Source organism: Salvelinus fontinalis, unplaced genomic scaffold (genome assembly GCF_029448725.1).
Source record: "Salvelinus fontinalis isolate EN_2023a unplaced genomic scaffold, ASM2944872v1 scaffold_0135, whole genome shotgun sequence".
Lineage (NCBI taxonomy): Eukaryota > Metazoa > Chordata > Actinopteri > Salmoniformes > Salmonidae > Salvelinus > Salvelinus fontinalis.
In genome coordinates, this window is record NW_026600344.1 from 321008 (window position 1) to 338525 (window position 17518).

The 17518-nt window shown below is 49.6% G+C and overlaps 1 protein-coding gene across 1 annotated transcript in view; it reads left to right on the plus strand.

Annotated features, from left to right (window-relative positions):
• LOC129843432 (testican-3-like) overlaps window positions 1-15619 on the plus strand; it is a 45764-nt gene extending 30145 nt beyond the window's left edge. Inside the window, exons 6-9 of the mRNA XM_055912145.1 lie at window positions 408-672; window positions 2339-2401; window positions 3827-3964; window positions 7615-15619. Of these exons, the coding sequence (XP_055768120.1) occupies window positions 408-672; window positions 2339-2401; window positions 3827-3964; window positions 7615-7781 (633 nt within the window). The 3' untranslated portion in view covers window positions 7782-15619. The remainder of the gene's footprint in view (window positions 1-407; window positions 673-2338; window positions 2402-3826; window positions 3965-7614) is intronic.
• Window positions 15620-17518: the final 1899 nt, after the last annotated feature.

The window sequence follows — 17518 nt, forward strand, 5'->3', positions numbered from 1 at the left end:
TGTATTAACACAGTCTAACACATCTATAATGTAACTAGTCACACCCCTTTAACTGCTGTCTGTATTAACACAGTCTAACACATCTATAATGTAACTAGTCACACCCCTTTAACTGCTGTCTGTATTAACACAGTCTAACACATCTATAATGTAACTAGTCACACCCCTTTAACTGCTGTCTGTATTAACACAGTCTCCCACATCTATAATGTAACTAGTCACACCCCTTTAACTGCTGTCTGTATTAACACAGTCTAACACATCTATAATGTAACTAGTCACACCCCTTTAACTGCTGTCTGTATTAACACAGTCTAACACATCTATAATGTAACTAGTCACACCCCTTTAACTGCTGTCTGTATTAACACAGTCTAACACATCTATAATATAACGTGTTACTCTGACCCCTGACCTCTGACCTCTTTTCTCCAGAGTTCAGGTCAGGGGCGGGGCCTATCTGTAAGGATCCTCTTGGTTGGATGTTCTCCCGCCTCGACACAAACTTTGACCTCCAGCTGGACCAATCAGAGCTCAGCACGCTGGGGCTGGACAGGAAGGAAGGCTGCTCCGACGCACTCTTCACTTCCTGTGACACACCCACCGACACACACCCCGACACACTCCTCCTCTCCAGCGCAGAGTGGTGCACCTGCTTCCAGAGATACACAGGTGAGGAGGTGCTGGCTGGGTGTTGTAGTCTTTCAGTGTGCTGGCTGGGTGTTGTAGTCTTTCAGTGTGCTGGCTGGATCTTGTAGTCTTTCAGTGTGCTAGCTGGATCTTGTAGTCTTTCAGTGTGCTGGCTGGGTGTTGTAGTCTTTCAGTGTGCTAGCTGGATCTTGTAGTCTTTCAGTGTGCTGGCTGGGTCTTGTAGTCTTTCAGTGTGCTGGCTGGGTGTTTTAGTCTTTCAGGGTGCTGGCTGGGTGTTGTAGTCTTTCAGTGTGCTAGCTGGGTGTTGTAGTCTTTCAGTGTGTTGGCTGGGTGTTGTAATCTTACAGTGTGCTGGCTGGGTGTTGTAGTCTTTCAGTGTGCTGGCTGGGTGTTGTAGTCTTTCAGTGTGCTAGCTGGGTGTTGTAGTCTTTCAGTGTGCTGGCTGGGTGTTGTAGTCTTTCAGTGTGCTGGCTGGATGTTGTAGTCTTTCAGTGTGCTAGCTGGGTGTTGTAGTCTTTCAGTGTGCTGGCTGGGTGTTGTAGTCTTTCAGTGTGCTGGCTGGGTGTTGTAGTCTTTCAGTGTGCTGGCTTGGTGTTGTAGTCTTTCAGTGTGCTGGCTTGGTGTTGTAGTCTTTCAGTGTGCTGGCTGGGTGTTGTAGTTTTTCAGTGTGCTGGCTGGGTGTTGTAGTCTTTCAGTGTGCTAGCTGGGTGTTGTAGTCTTTCAGTGTGCTGGCTGGGTGATGTAGTCCTACAGTGTTCTGGCTGGGTGTTGTAGTCTTTCAGTGTGCTAGCTGGGTGTTGTAGTCTTTCAGTGTGCTGGCTGGGTGTTGTAGTTTTTCAGTGTGCTGGCTGGGTGTTGTAGTCTTTCAGTGTGCTGGCTGGGTGTTGTAGTCTTACAGTGTGCTGTTTGGGTGTTGTAGTCTTACAGTGTGCTGGCTGGGTGTTGTAGTCTTACAGTGTGCTGGCTGGGTGTTGTAGTCTTACAGTGTGCTGGCTGGGTGTTGTAGTCTTACAGTGTGCTGGCTGGGTGTTGTAGTCTTACAGTGTGCTGGCTGGGTGTTGTAGTCTTACAGTGTGCTGGCTGCAATGATGGTGTGTTATGGGTGGTATCCAGCAGCATACCACCCTGCATCCCAATGCTAGTTTGCCTCTGAAGCTAACCAGGGTTGGTCCTGGTCAGTCCCTGGATGGGAGACCAGATGCTGCTGGAAGTGGTGTTGGAGGGCCAGTAGGAGGCACTCTTTCTTCTGGTCTGAAAAATATCTCAATGCCCCAGGGCAGTGATTGGGGACGTTGCCCTGTGTAGGGTGCTGTCTTTCGACTGGGATGTTAAACGGGTGTCCTGACTCTCTGTGGTCACTGAAGATCCCATGACACTTATTGTAAGAGTGTTAACCCCGGTATCCTGGCTAAATTCCCAAGCTGTCCCTCATACCATCATGGCCACCTAATCATCCCCACTTTACAATTGGCCCTCTGCATTTTATAAACAGTGTTTCTGGTCATTCATTATTTCTGTGATCATAGTCCAGAGATGTATTCTTAAGGAACCAAATAGACCCAAATGGGTCGAAACAGGGAGGGACTTAGCTGATCTTGTCCAAAAAGAAACACTTGTTTTCTGCTGCAAACCGTTGTGCTACGATGTACACTAATGAATACACCGCTAATGTGTTGCGTCTCTCCAGACTCCCCCTGTCGGTCTGAACTGACCGGTATTAACAAGAAACAGGCTGCGGAGAAGCTACTGGGTGAGTCTCCAACGCTAACCTCTCTCTATGACCCCTGACATCTATAACCGTTGACCTCTATAACCGTTGACCTCTAACCCCTGACCTCTATAACTGTTTACCTCTAACCCCTGACCTCTATAACCGTTTACCTCTAACCCCTGACATCTATAACCGTTGACCTCTATAACCGTTGACCTCTAACCCCTGACCTATATAACCGTTGACCTCTAACCCCTGACCTCTATAACCGTTGACCTCTAACTGTTGACCTCTATAACCGTTAACCTCTATCCCCTGACCTCTATAACCGTTGACCTCTAACCCCTGACCTCTATAACCGTTGACCTCTAACCTCTGACCTCTATAACCGTTGACCTCTAACCCCTGACCTCTATAACCATTGACCTCTAACCGTTGACCTCTATAACCGTTGACCTCTATAACCGTTGACCTCTAACCCCTGACCTCTAACCCCTGACCTCTAACCCCTGACCTCTAACCCCTGACCTCTAACCCCTGACCTCTATAACCGTTGACCTCTATAACCGTTGACCTCTAACCCCTGACCTATATAACCGTTGACCTCTAACCCCTGACCTCTATAACCGTTGACCTCTAACTGTTGATCTCTATAACTGTTAACCTCTATCCCCTGACCTCTATAACCGTTGACCTCTAACCCCTGACCTCTATAACCGTTGACCTCTAACCTCTGACCTCTATAACCGTTGACCTCTAACCCCTGACCTCTATAACCATTGACCTCTAACCGTTGACCTCTATAACCGTTGACCTCTAACCCCTGACCTCTAACCCCTGACCTCTAACCCCTGACCTCTATAACCGTTGACCTCTAACCCCTGACCTCTAACCCCTGACCTCTAACCCCTGACCTCTATCCCCTGACCTCTAACCCCTGACCTCTATAACCGTTGACCTCTATAACCGTTTGATCTCTAAACCCTGACCTCTATAACCGCTGACCTCTAAACTCTGACCTCTATAACCGTTGACCTCTATAACCGTTGACCCCTAAACCCTGCCCTATATAACCGTTGACCTTTAATCCTTGACCTCTATAACCGTTGACCTCTAAACCCTGACCTCTATAACCGTTGACCTCTAGCCCCTGCCCTATATAACCGTTGACCTCTAACCCCTGACCTCTATAACCGTTGGACTCTATAACCGTTGACCTCTAACCCCTGCCCTATATAACCGTTGACCTCTAAACCCTGACCTCTATAACCGTTGACCTCTAAACCTTGACCTCTATAACCGTTGACCTCTAAACCCTGACCTCTATAACCGTTGACCTCTATAACCGTTGACCTCTAACCCCTGCCCTATATAACCGTTGACCTCTAACCCCTGACCTCTATAACCGTTGACCTCTAAACCCTGACCTCTATAACCGTTGACCTCTAAACCTCTGACCTCTAGGTCAGTACCTGCCAGTGTGTGACGCAGCGGGCTACTACCGGTCCCACCAGTGCCACGGCAACAGCGGACAGTGTTGGTGTGTCGATCGCTATGGCAACGAGGTCGCAGGGTCACGGACCCACGGAGCAGCAGACTGTGGTAAATCCGCGCTAAGCATTCTGGGGGAAATAATTTCCGACTGACTAATTGGTTTGATGCCGATAAACAGTTGACCGTAACTTGATTGATTGATTGACTCTTAGTGGTTGGCTGACCGACTGAGCACCTGATTTGGGGTATTTATGTATTTTATTAGGATACGAAAGCAGCAGCTACTCATCCTGGGGTCCACACAAAACATGAAACATGACATAATACAGAACATTAAAAAACAAGAACAGCTCAAGGACAGAACTGGTTCCTGTGTTCTGTAGGGTGGTGTTTAACAGTAGTTCCTTCCTGGTTCCTGTGTTCTGTAGGGGTGGTGTTTTAACAGTAGTTCCTTCCTGGTTCCTGTGTTCTGTAGGGTGGTGTTTAACAGTAGTTCCTTCCTGGTTCCTGTGTTCTGTAGGGTGGTGTTTAACAGTAGTTCCTTCCTGGTTCCTGTGTTCTGTAGGGTGGTGTTTAACAGTAGTTCCTTCCTGGTTCCTGTGTTCTGTAGGGGTGGTGTTTAACAGTAGTTCCTTCCTGGTTCCTGTGTTCTGTAGGGGTGGTGTTTAACAGTAGTTCCTTCCTGGTTCCTGTGTTCTGTAGGGTGGTGTTTAACAGTAGTTCCTTCCTGGTTCCTGTGTTCTGTAGGGGTGGTGTTTAACAGTAGTTCCTTCCTGGTTCCTGTGTTCTGTAGGGTGGTGTTTGACAGTAGTTCCTTCCTGGTTCCTGTGTTCTGTAGGGGTGGTGTTTAACAGTAGTTCCTTCCTGGTTCCTGTGTTCTGTAGGGTGGTGTTTAACAGTAGTTCATTCCTGGTTCCTGTGTTCTGTAGGGTGGTGTTTAACAGTAGTTCCTTCCTGGTTCCTGTGTTCTGTAGGGGTGGTGTTTAACAGTAGTTCCTTCCTGGTTCCTGTGTTCTGTAGGGGTGGTGTTTAACAGTAGTTCCTTCCTGGTTCCTGTGTTCTGTAGGGTTGTGTTTAACAGTAGTTCCTTCCTGGTTCCTGTGTTCTGTAGGGTGGTGTTTAACAGTAGTTCCTTCCTGGTTCCTGTGTTCTGTAGGGGTGGTGTTTAACAGTAGTTCCTTCCTGGTTCCTGTGTTCTGTAGGGGTGGTGTTTAATAGTAGTTCCTTCCTGGTTCCTGTGTTCTGTAGGGGTGGTGTTTAACAGTAGTTCCTTCCTGGTTCCTGTGTTCTGTAGGGGTGGTGTTTAACAGTAGTTCCTTCCTGGTTCCTGTGTTCTGTAGGGGTGGTGTTTAACAGTAGTTCCTTCCTGGTTCCTGTGTTCTGTAGGGTGGTGTTTAACAGTAGTTCCTTCCTGGTTCCTGTGTTCTGTAGGGTGGTGTTTAACAGTAGTTCCTTCCTGGTTCCTGTGTTCTGTAGGGGTGGTGTGTTAACAGTAGTTCCTTCCTGGTTCCTGTGTTCTGTAGGGGTGGTGTTTAACAGTAGTTCCTTCCTGGTTCCTGTGTTCTGTAGGGTGGTGTTTAACAGTAGTTCCTTCCTGGTTCCTGTGTTCTGTAGGGGTGGTGTGTTAACAGTAGTTCCTTCCTGGTTCCTGTGTTCTGTAGGGGTGGTGTTTAACAGTAGTTCCTTCCTGGTTCCTGTGTTCTGTAGGGGTGGTGTTTAACAGTAGTTCCTTCCTGGTTCCTGTGTTCTGTAGGGGTGGTGTTTAACAGTAGTTCCTTCCTGGTTCCTGTGTTCTGTAGGGTGGTGTTTAACAGTAGTTCCTTCCTGGTTCCTGTGTTCTGTAGGGGTGGTGTTTAACAGTAGTTCCTTCCTGGTTCCTGTGTTCTGTAGGGGTGGTGTTTAACAGTAGTTCCTTCCTGGTTCCTGTGTTCTGTAGGGGTGGTGTTTAACAGTAGTTCCTTCCTGGTTCCTGTGTTCTGTAGGGTGGTGTTTAACAGTAGTTCCTTCCTGGTTCCTGTGTTCTGTAGGGTGGTGTTTAACAGTAGTACCTTCCTGGTTCCTGTGTTCTGTAGGGGTGGTGTTTAACAGTAGTTCCTTCCTGGTTCCTGTGTTCTGTAGGGTGGTGTTTAACAGTAGTTCCTTCCTGGTTCCTGTGTTCTGTAGGGGTGGTGTTTAACAGTAGTTCCTTCCTGGTTCCTGTGTTCTGTAGGGGTGGTGTTTAACAGTAGTTCCTTCCTGGTTCCTGTGTTCTGTAGGGTGGTGTTTAACAGTAGTTCCTTCCTGGTTCCTGTGTTCTGTAGGGTGGTGTTTAACATTAGTTCCTTCCTGGTTCCTGTGTTCTGTAGGGGTGGTGTTTAACAGTAGTTCCTTCCTGGTTCCTGTGTTCTGTAGGGTGGTGTTTAACAGTAGTTCCTTCCTGGTTCCTGTGTTCTGTAGGGTGGTGTTTAACAGTAGTTCCTTCCTGGTTCCTGTGTTCTGTAGGGTGGTGTTTAACAGTAGTACCTTCCTGGTTCCTGTGTTCTGTAGGGGTGGTGTTTAACAGTAGTTCCTTCCTGGTTCCTGTGTTCTGTAGGGTGGTGTTTAACAGTAGTTCCTTCCTGGTTCCTGTGTTCTGTAGGGTGGTGTTTAACAGTAGTTCCTTCCTGGTTCCTGTGTTCTGTAGGGTGGTGTTTAACAGTAGTTCCTTCCTGGTTCCTGTGTTCTGTAGGGTGGTGTTTAACAGTAGTTCCTTCCTGGTTCCTGTGTTCTGTAGGGGTGGTGTTTAACAGTAGTTCCTTCCTGGTTCCTGTGTTCTGTAGGGGTGGTGTTTAACAGTAGTTCCTTCCTGGTTCCTGTGTTCTGTAGGGTGGTGTTTAACAGTAGTTCCTTCCTGGTTCCTGTGTTCTGTAGGGGTGGTGTTTAACAGTAGTTCCTTCCTGGTTCCTGTGTTCTGTAGGGGTGGTGTTTAACAGTAGTTCCTTCCTGGTTCCTGTGTTCTGTAGGGGTGGTGTTTAACAGTAGTTCCTTCCTGGTTCCTGTGTTCTGTAGGGTGGTGTTTAACAGTAGTTCCTTCCTGGTTCCTGTGTTCTGTAGGGGTGGTGTTTAACAGTAGTTCCTTCCTGGTTCCTCTGTTCTGTAGGGGTGGTGTTTAACAGTAGTTCCTTCCTGGTTCCTGTGTTCTGTAGGGGTGGTGTTTAACAGTAGTTCCTTCCTGGTTCCTGTGTTCTGTAGGGGTGGTGTTTAACAGTAGTTCCTTCCTGGTTCCTGTGTTCTGTAGGGTGGTGTTTAACAGTAGTTCCTTCCTGGTTCCTGTGTTCTGTAGGGGTGGTGTTTAACAGTAGTTCCTTCCTGGTTCCTGTGTTCTGTAGGGTGGTGTTTAACATTAGTTCCTTCCTGGTTCCTGTGTTCTGTAGGGTGGTGTTTAACATTAGTTCCTTCCTGGTTCCTGTGTTCTGTAGGGGTGGTGTTTAACAGTAGTTCCTTCCTGGTTCCTGTGTTCTGTAGGGGTGGTGTTTAACAGTAGTTCCTTCCTGGTTCCTGTGTTCTGTAGGGTGGTGTTTAACAGTAGTTCCTTCCTGGTTCCTGTGTTCTGTAGGGTGGTGTTTAACAGTAGTTCCTTCCTGGTTCCTGTGTTCTGTAGGGGTGGTGTGTTAACAGTAGTTCCTTCCTGGTTCCTGTGTTCTGTAGGGGTGGTGTTTAACAGTAGTTCCTTCCTGGTTCCTGTGTTCTGTAGGGGTGGTGTTTAACAGTAGTTCCTTCCTGGTTCCTGTGTTCTGTAGGGGTGGTGTTGGAATCATCCGGAGACCAGGGCAGCGGAGACTCTCTCTTCTCCGACGACGACTATGACGATGACGAAGACGATGCCTTCGTCCTGAGCGACCAGTCTCAGATAGATGACGAAGATGACGAGGACGAGGATGACGGAGAGGAAAGATATCTGTCATAACTCCGTCACTCTGCACGTCGCTAGGGGACTGCAGCAGCAATAATAGTTGCTAGGCGACCTCTTCACCGCTAACGGACTAAAGACATCTCTCTCTCTCTCTCTCTCTCTGTGTGCATCTTAAATGGCACCCTATACCCTATTTAGTGCACCAGGGCCCATGGGGTTCTGGTTGAAGGTAGTTCACTACATAGTCTACAGGGACACCATTTGTAACCAGGGCCCATACAGTCTAACCCCTAGTCCCTACGTAGTGCCCTACTTTAGACCAGGGCCCATACGGTCTAACTCCTAGTCCCTATGTAGTGCCCTACTTTAGACCAGGGCCCATACAGTCTAACCCCTAGTCCCTATGTAGTGCCCTACTTTAGACCAGGGTCCATACGGTCTAACCCCTAGTCCCTACGTAGTGCCCTACTTTAGACCAGGGCCCATACGGTCTAACACCTAGTCCCTATGTAGTGCCCTACTTTAGACCAGGGCCCATACGGTCTAACCCCTAGTCCCTATGTAGTGCCCTACTTTAGACCAGGGTCCATACGGTCTAACCCCTAGTCCCTATGTAGTGCCCTACTTTAGACCAGGGTCCATACGGTCTAACCCCTAGTCCCTATGTAGTGCCCTACTTTAGACCAGGGCCCATACGGTCTAACCCCTAGTCCTAATGTAGTGCCCTACTTTAGACCAGGGCCCATACGGTCTAACTCCTAGTCCCTATGTAGTGCCCTACTTTAGACCAGGGCCCATACGGTCTAACCCCTAGTCCCTATGTAGTGCCCTACTTTAGACCAGGGACCATACAGTCTAACCCCTAGTCCCTATGTAGTGCCCTACTTTAGACCAGGGTCCATACGGTCTAACCCCTAGTCCCTATGTAGTGCCCTTCTTTAGACCAGGGCCCATACGGTCTAACCCCTAGTCCCTATGTAGTGCCCTACTTTAGACCAGGGCCCATACGGTCTAACCCTTAGTCCCTATGTAGTGCCCTACTTTAGACCAGGGCCCATACGGTCTAACCCCTAGTCCCTATGTAGTGCCCTACTTTAGACCAGGGCCATACGGTCTAACCCCTAGTCCCTATGTAGTGCCCTACTTTAGACCAGGGCCCATACGGTCTAACCCTTAGTCCCTATGTAGTGCCCTACTTTAGACCAGGGCCCATACGGTCTAACCCCTAGTCCCTACGTAGTGCCCTACTTTAGACCAGGGCCCATACGGTCTAACTCCTAGTCCCTATGTAGTGCCCTACTTTAGACCAGGGCCCATACGGTCTAACCCCTAGTCCCTATGTAGTGCCCTACTTTAGACCAGGGCCCATACGGTCTAACCCCTAGTCCCTATGTAGTGCCCTACTTTAGACCAGGGCCCATACAGTCTAACCCCTAGTCCCTACGTAGTGCCCTACTTTAGACCAGGGCCCATACAGTCTAACTCCTAGTCCCTATGTAGTGCCCTACTTTAGACCAGGGCCCATACGGTCTAACCCCTAGTCCCTATGTAGTGCCCTACTTTAGACCAGGGTCCATACGGTCTAACCCTTAGTCCCAATGTAGTGCCCTACTTTAGACTAGGGCCCATACGGTCTAACCCCTAGTCCCTATGTAGTGCCCTACTTTAGACCAGGGCCCATACGGTCTAACCCCTAGTCCCTATGTAGTGCCCTACTTTAGACCAGGGTCCATACGGTCTAACCCTTAGTCCCTATGTAGTGCCCTACTTTAGACCAGGGCCCATACCTTCTAACCCTTAGTCCCTATGTAGTGCCCTACTTTATACCAGGGCCCATACGGTCTAACCCTTAGTCCCTATGTAGTGCCCTACTTTAGACCAGGGCCCATACGGTCTAACTTCAACAATAATGACCTAGACGGTTTATGTGACTGTGGAGAAACAAATAACTGTGGAACAAAATATGAATCCCAAACTATTTTTATATTGCATTGCTTCTAAAAATGTACAAGGTCTGAATCCCAAATGACTCTCGATTCCCTATATAGTCCACTGAGCCCAGAGGAATCAGATCTGACTCCCGAATGACTCTCGATTCCCTATATAGTCCACTGAGCCCGGAGGAATCAGATCTGACTCCCAAATGACTCTCTAGTCCCTATATAGTCCACTGAGCCCAGAGGAATCAGATCTGACTCCCAAATGACTCTCTATTCCCTATATAGTCCACTGAGCTCAGAGGAACCAGATCTGAGTCCCAAATGACTCTCTATTCCCTATATAGTCCACTGAGCCCAGAGGAATCAGATCTGACTCCCAAATGACTCTCTAGTCCCTATATAGTCCACTGAGCCCAGAGGAATCAGATCTGACTCCCAAATGACTCTCTATTCCCTATATAGTCCACTGAGCCCAGATGAACCAGATCTGACTCCCAAATGACTCTCGATTCCCTATATAGTCCACTGAGCCCAGAGGTACCAGGTCTGACTCCCACATGACTCTAGATCCCCTTAATAGTGCACTGTGCCCAGAGGAACCGGATCTGAATCAAGAGGGAATCGGGTGCTGTTTGGGCCACAGAGAGACCTGTGGTTTTGTCCTCTTGGTCCAGTGGAATATAATCTAAGGACTTGTGCAGCAAACAGGATCCACTATAGAGGATAAGGGTAACGGTTAGATGGGGTTGTTACGGCGTCTGGCTTGGGAGGACAACACTATCACTATTTAAATGTTTTAATAAATAATAATTGATATTCTACTGGAATAGTTTAACACACACACACACACACACACACACACACACACACACACACACTAGGGCCAACCCTATGGGTCGTTCTGGATCAGACTGCTCTACTAGGGCCAACCCTATGGGTCGTTCTGGATCAGACTGCTCTACTAGGGCCAACCCTATGGGTCGTTCTGGATCAGACTGCTCTACTAGGGCCAACCCTATGGGTCGTTCTGGATCAGACTGCTCTACTAGGGCCAACCCTATGGGTCGTTCTGGATCAGACTGCTCTACTAGGGCCAACCCTATGGGTCGTTCTGGATCAGACTGCTCTACTAGGGCCAACCATATGGGTCGTTCTGGATCAGACTGCTCTACTAGGGCCAACCCTATGGGTCGTTCTGGATCAGACTGCTCTACTAGGGCCAACCCTATGGGTCGTTCAGGATCAGACTGCTCTACTAGGGCCAACCCTATGGGTCGTTCTGGATCAGACTGCTCTACTAGGGCCAACCCTATGGGTCGTTCTGGATCAGACTGCTCTACTAGGGCCAACCCTATGGGTCGTTCTGGATCAGACTGCTCTACTAGGGCCAACCCTATGGGTCGTTCTGGATCAGACTGCTCTACTAGGGCCAACCCTATGGGTCGTTCTGGATCAGACTGCTCTACTAGGGCCAACCATATGGGTCGTTCTGGATCAGACTGCTCTACTAGGGCCAACCCTATGGGTCGTTCTGGATCAGACTGCTCTACTAGGGCCAACTCTATGGGTCGTTCTGGATCAGACTGCACTACTAGGGCCAACCCTATGGGTCGTTCTGGATCAGACTGCTCTACTAGGGCCAACTCTATGGGTCGTTCTGGATCAGACTGCTCTACTAGGGCCAACCCTATGGGTCGTTCTGGATCAGACTGCTCTACTAGGGCCAACACTATGGGTCGTTCTGGATCAGACTGCTCTACTAGGGCCAACCCTATGGGTCGTTCTAGATCAGACTGCTCTACTAGGGCCAACTCTATGGTCGTTCTGGATTAGACTGCTCTACTAAGGCCAACCCTATGGGTCGTTCTGGATCAGACTGCTCTACTAGGGCCAACTCTATGGGTCGTTCTGGATCAGACTGCTCTACTAGGGCCAACTCTATGGGTCGTTCTGGATCAGACTGCTCTACTAGGGCCAACCCTATGGGTCGTTCTGGATCAGACTGCTCTACTAGGGCCAACTCTATGGGTCGTTCGGTATCAGACTGCTCTACTAGGGCCAACCCTATGGGTCGTTCTGGATCAGACTGCTCTACTAGGGCCAACTCTATGGGTCGTTCTGGATCAGACTGCTCTACTAGGGTCGTTCTGGATCAGACTGCTCTACTAGGTCCAACCCTATGGGTCGTTCTGGATCAGACTGCTCTACTAGGGCCAACTCTATGGGTCGTTCTGGATCAGACTGCTCTACTAGGGTCGTTCTGGATCAGACTGCTCTACTAGGGCCAACCCTATGGGTCGTTCTGGATCAGACTGCTCTACTAGGGCCAACCCTATGGGTCGTTCTGGATCAGACTGCTCTACTAGGGCCAACCCTATGGGTCGTTCTGGATCAGACTGCTCTACTAGGGCCAACCCTATGGGTCGTTCTGGATCAGACTGCTCTACTAGGGCCAACCCTATGGGTCGTTCTGGATCAGACTGCTCTACTAGGGCCAACTCTATGGGTCGTTCGGTATCAGATTGCTCTACTAGGGCCAACCCTATGGGTCGTTCTGGATCAGACTGCTCTACTAGGGCCAACTCTATGGGTCGTTCTGGATCAGACTGCTCTACTAGGGTCGTTCTGGATCAGACTGCTCTACTAGGGCCAACCCTATGGGTCGTTCTGGATCAGACTGCTCTATTAGGGCCAACTCTATGGGTCGTTCTGGATCAGACTGCTCTACTAGGGTCGTTCTGGATCAGACTGCTCTACTAGGGCCAACCCCATGGGTCGTTCTGGATCAGACCTATCTACTAGGGCCAACCCTATGGGTCGTTCTGGATCAGACTGCTCTACTAGGGCCAACCCTATGGGTCGTTCTGGATCAGACTGCACTACTAGTGCCAACCCTATGGGTCGTTCTGGATCAGATTGCTCTACTAGGGCCAACCCTATGGGTCGTTCTGGATCAGACTGCTCTACTAGGGCCAACCCTATGGGTCGTTCTGGATCAGACTGCTCTACTAGGGCCAACTCTATGGGTCGTTCGGTATCAGACTGCTCTACTAGGGCCAACCCTATGGGTCGTTCTGGATCAGACTGCTCTACTAGGGCCAACTCTATGGGTCGTTCTGGATCAGACTGCTCTACTAGGGTCGTTCTGGATCAGACTGCTCTACTAGGGCCAACCCTATGGGTCGTTCTGGATCAGACTGCTCTACTAGGGCCAACTCTATGGGTCGTTCCTGATCAGACTGCTCTACTAGGGTCGTTCTGGATCAGACTGCTCTACTAGGGCCAACCCCATGGGTCGTTCTGGATCAGACCTATCTACTAGGGCCAACTCTATGGGTCATTCTGGATCAGACTGCTCCACTAGGGCCAACCCTATGGGTCGTTCTGGATCAGACTGCTCTACTAGGGCCAACCCTATGGGTCGTTCTGGATCAGACTGCACTACTAGTGCCAACCCTATGGGTCGTTCTGGATCAGATTGCTCTACTAGGGCCAACCCTATGGGTCGTTCTGGATCAGACTGCACTACTAGTGCCAACCCTATGGGTCGTTCTGGATCAGACTGCTCTACTAGGGCCAACTCTATGGGTCGTTCTGGATCAGACTGCTCTACTAGGGCCAACACTATGGGTCGTTCTGGATCAGACTGCTCTACTAGGGCCAACTCTATGGGTCGTTCGGTATCAGACTGCTCTACTAGGGCCGACTCTATGGGTCGTTCGGTATCAGACTGCTCTACTAGGGCCAACTTTATGGGTCGTTCTGGATCAGACTGCACTACTAGGGCCAACTCTATGGGTCGTTCTGGATCAGACTGCACTACTAGTGCCAACTCTATGGTTCGTTCAGGATCAGACTGCGCTACTAGGGCCAACCCTATGGGTCGTTCTGGATCAGACTGCTCTACTAGGGCCAACTCTATGGGTCGTTCTGGATCAGACTGCTCTACTAGGGTCGTTCTGGATCAGACTGCTCTACTAGGGCCAACCCTATGGGTCGTTCTGGATCAGACTGCTCTACTAGGGCCAACCCTATGGGTCGTTCTGGATCAGACTGCTCTACTAGGGCCAACCCTATGGGTCGTTCTGGATCAGACTGCTCTACTAGGGCCAACCCTATGGGTCGTTCTGGATCAGACTGCTCTACTAGGGCCAACCCTATGGGTCGTTCTGGATCAGACTGCTCTACTAGGGCCAACTCTATGGGTCGTTCGGTATCAGATTGCTCTACTAGGGCCAACCCTATGGGTCGTTCTGGATCAGACTGCTCTACTAGGGCCAACTCTATGGGTCGTTCTGGATCAGACTGCTCTACTAGGGTCGTTCTGGATCAGACTGCTCTACTAGGGCCAACCCTATGGGTCGTTCTGGATCAGACTGCTCTATTAGGGCCAACTCTATGGGTCGTTCTGGATCAGACTGCTCTACTAGGGTCGTTCTGGATCAGACTGCTCTACTAGGGCCAACCCCATGGGTCGTTCTGGATCAGACCTATCTACTAGGGCCAACCCTATGGGTCGTTCTGGATCAGACTGCTCTACTAGGGCCAACCCTATGGGTCGTTCTGGATCAGACTGCACTACTAGTGCCAACCCTATGGGTCGTTCTGGATCAGATTGCTCTACTAGGGCCAACCCTATGGGTCGTTCTGGATCAGACTGCTCTACTAGGGCCAACCCTATGGGTCGTTCTGGATCAGACTGCTCTACTAGGGCCAACTCTATGGGTCGTTCGGTATCAGACTGCTCTACTAGGGCCAACCCTATGGGTCGTTCTGGATCAGACTGCTCTACTAGGGCCAACTCTATGGGTCGTTCTGGATCAGACTGCTCTACTAGGGTCGTTCTGGATCAGACTGCTCTACTAGGGCCAACCCTATGGGTCGTTCTGGATCAGACTGCTCTACTAGGGCCAACTCTATGGGTCGTTCCTGATCAGACTGCTCTACTAGGGTCGTTCTGGATCAGACTGCTCTACTAGGGCCAACCCCATGGGTCGTTCTGGATCAGACCTATCTACTAGGGCCAACTCTATGGGTCATTCTGGATCAGACTGCTCCACTAGGGCCAACCCTATGGGTCGTTCTGGATCAGACTGCTCTACTAGGGCCAACCCTATGGGTCGTTCTGGATCAGACTGCACTACTAGTGCCAACCCTATGGGTCGTTCTGGATCAGATTGCTCTACTAGGGCCAACCCTATGGGTCGTTCTGGATCAGACTGCACTACTAGTGCCAACCCTATGGGTCGTTCTGGATCAGACTGCTCTACTAGGGCCAACTCTATGGGTCGTTCTGGATCAGACTGCTCTACTAGGGCCAACACTATGGGTCGTTCTGGATCAGACTGCTCTACTAGGGCCAACTCTATGGGTCGTTCGGTATCAGACTGCTCTACTAGGGCCGACTCTATGGGTCGTTCGGTATCAGACTGCTCTACTAGGGCCAACTTTATGGGTCGTTCTGGATCAGACTGCACTACTAGGGCCAACTCTATGGGTCGTTCTGGATCAGACTGCACTACTAGTGCCAACTCTATGGTTCGTTCAGGATCAGACTGCGCTACTAGGGCCAACTCTATGGGTCGTTCTGGATCAGACTGCTCTACTAGGGCCAACCTTATGGGTCGTTCTGGATCAGACTGCTCTACTAGGGCCAACTTTATGGGTCGTTCTGGATCAGACTGCTCTACTAGGGCCAACCCTATGGGTCGTTCTGGATCAGACTGCTCTACTAGGGCCAACTCTATGGGTCGTTCTGGTTCAGACTGCTCTACTAGGGCCAACTCTATGGGTCGTTCTGGATCAGACTGCACTACTAGGGCCAACTTTATGGGTCGTTCTGGATCAGATGAGGCTACATTGGGAATCACCGTATATGGTTCTAGGAAAATTATAAAACCACATTTTTACAATGTATTTCATTTACTGGAATAAAAAACTATATTGATCAAAGACCTGCCTGTCTATCTGACTGTCTGTTTCTCTGTCTGTCTACCTGTCTGTCTGTCTGTCTGTCTGTCTGTGTCTGTCTGTCTGTCTGTCTGTCTGTCTGTGTCTGTCTGTCTCTTTGCCAATCTGTCTGTCTGCCAATATGTCTGTCAATCTGACTGTCTGTCTGTCTGTATTCCTGTCTGTCTGTGTCTATCTGTCTGCCTGTCCATTTGTCCATCTGTCTGTCTGTCTGTCTACCTCCACCTACAGTCACATACCTCTTTACCTCCACCTACAGTCCCATACCTCTTTACCTCCACCTACAGTCACATACCTCTTTACCTCCACCTGCAGTCCCATACCTCTTTACCTCCACCTACAGTCACATACCTCTTTACCTCCGCCTACAGTCACATACCTCTTTACCTCCATCTACAGTCACATACCTCTTTACCTCCAACTACAGTCCCATACCTCTTTACCTCCACCTCCAGTCACATACCTCTTTACCTCCACCAACAGTCACATACCTCTTTACCTCCACCTACAGTCACATACCTCTTTACCTCCACCTACAGTCCCACACCTCTTTACCTCCACCTACAGTCCCATACCTCTTTACCTCCACCTACAGTCCCATACCTCTTTACCTCCACCTACAGTCACATACCTCTTTACCTCCCCCTACAGTCCCATACCTCTGTCACTCCACCTACAGTCCCATACCTCTTTACCTCCACCTACAGTCCCATACCGCTTTACCTCCACCTACAGTCATATACCTCTATACCTCAACCTATAGTCCCATACCTCTTTACCTCCACCTACAGTCCCATACCGCTTTACCTCCACCTACAGTCATATACCTCTATACCTCCACCTACAGTCACATACCTCTTAACCTCCACCTACAGTCCCATACCTCTTTACCTACACCTACAGTCACATACCTCTTTACCTCCACCTACAGTCCCATACCGCTTTACCTCCACCTACAGTCATATACCTCTATACCTCCACCTACAGTCCCATACCTCTTTACCTCCACCTACAGTCCCATACCTCTTTCCCTCCACCTACAGTCCCATACCTCTTTACCTCCACCTACAGTCCCATACCTCTTTCCCTCCACCTACAGTCACATACCTCTTTACCTCCACCTACAGTCCCATACCTCTTTACCTCCACCTACAGTCCCATACCTCTTTACCTCCACCTACAGTCCCATACCGCTTTACCTCCACCTACAGTCCCATACCTCTTTACCTCCACCTACAGTCCCATACCTCTTTACCTCCACCTACAGTCCCATACCTCTTTACCTCCACCTACAGTCCCATACCGCTTTACCTCCACCTACAGTCCCATACCTCTTTACCTCCACCTACAGTCCCATACCTCTTTACCTCCACCTACAGTCCCATACCTCTTTACCTCCACCTACAGTCACATACCACTTTACCTCCACCTACAGTCACATACCTCTTTACCTCCACCTACAGTCCCATACCTCTTTACCTCCACCTACAGTAACATACCTCTTTACCTCCACCTACAGTCCCATACCTCTTTACCTCCACCTACAGTCTCATACCTCTTTACCTCCACCTACAGTCCCATACCTCTTTACCTCCACCTACAGTCATATACCTCTATACCTCCACCTACAGTCACATACCTCTTTACCTCCACCTACAGTCCCATACCTCTTTACCTCCCCCTACAGTCCCATACCTCTTTACCTCCACCTACAGTCCCATACCGCTTTACCGTCACCTACAGTCCCATACCTCTTTACCTCCACCTACAGTCACATACCTCTTTACCTCCACCTACAGTCACATACCTCTATACCTCCACCTACAGTCACATACCTCTTTACCTCCACCTACAGTCACATACCTCTTTACCTCCACCTAG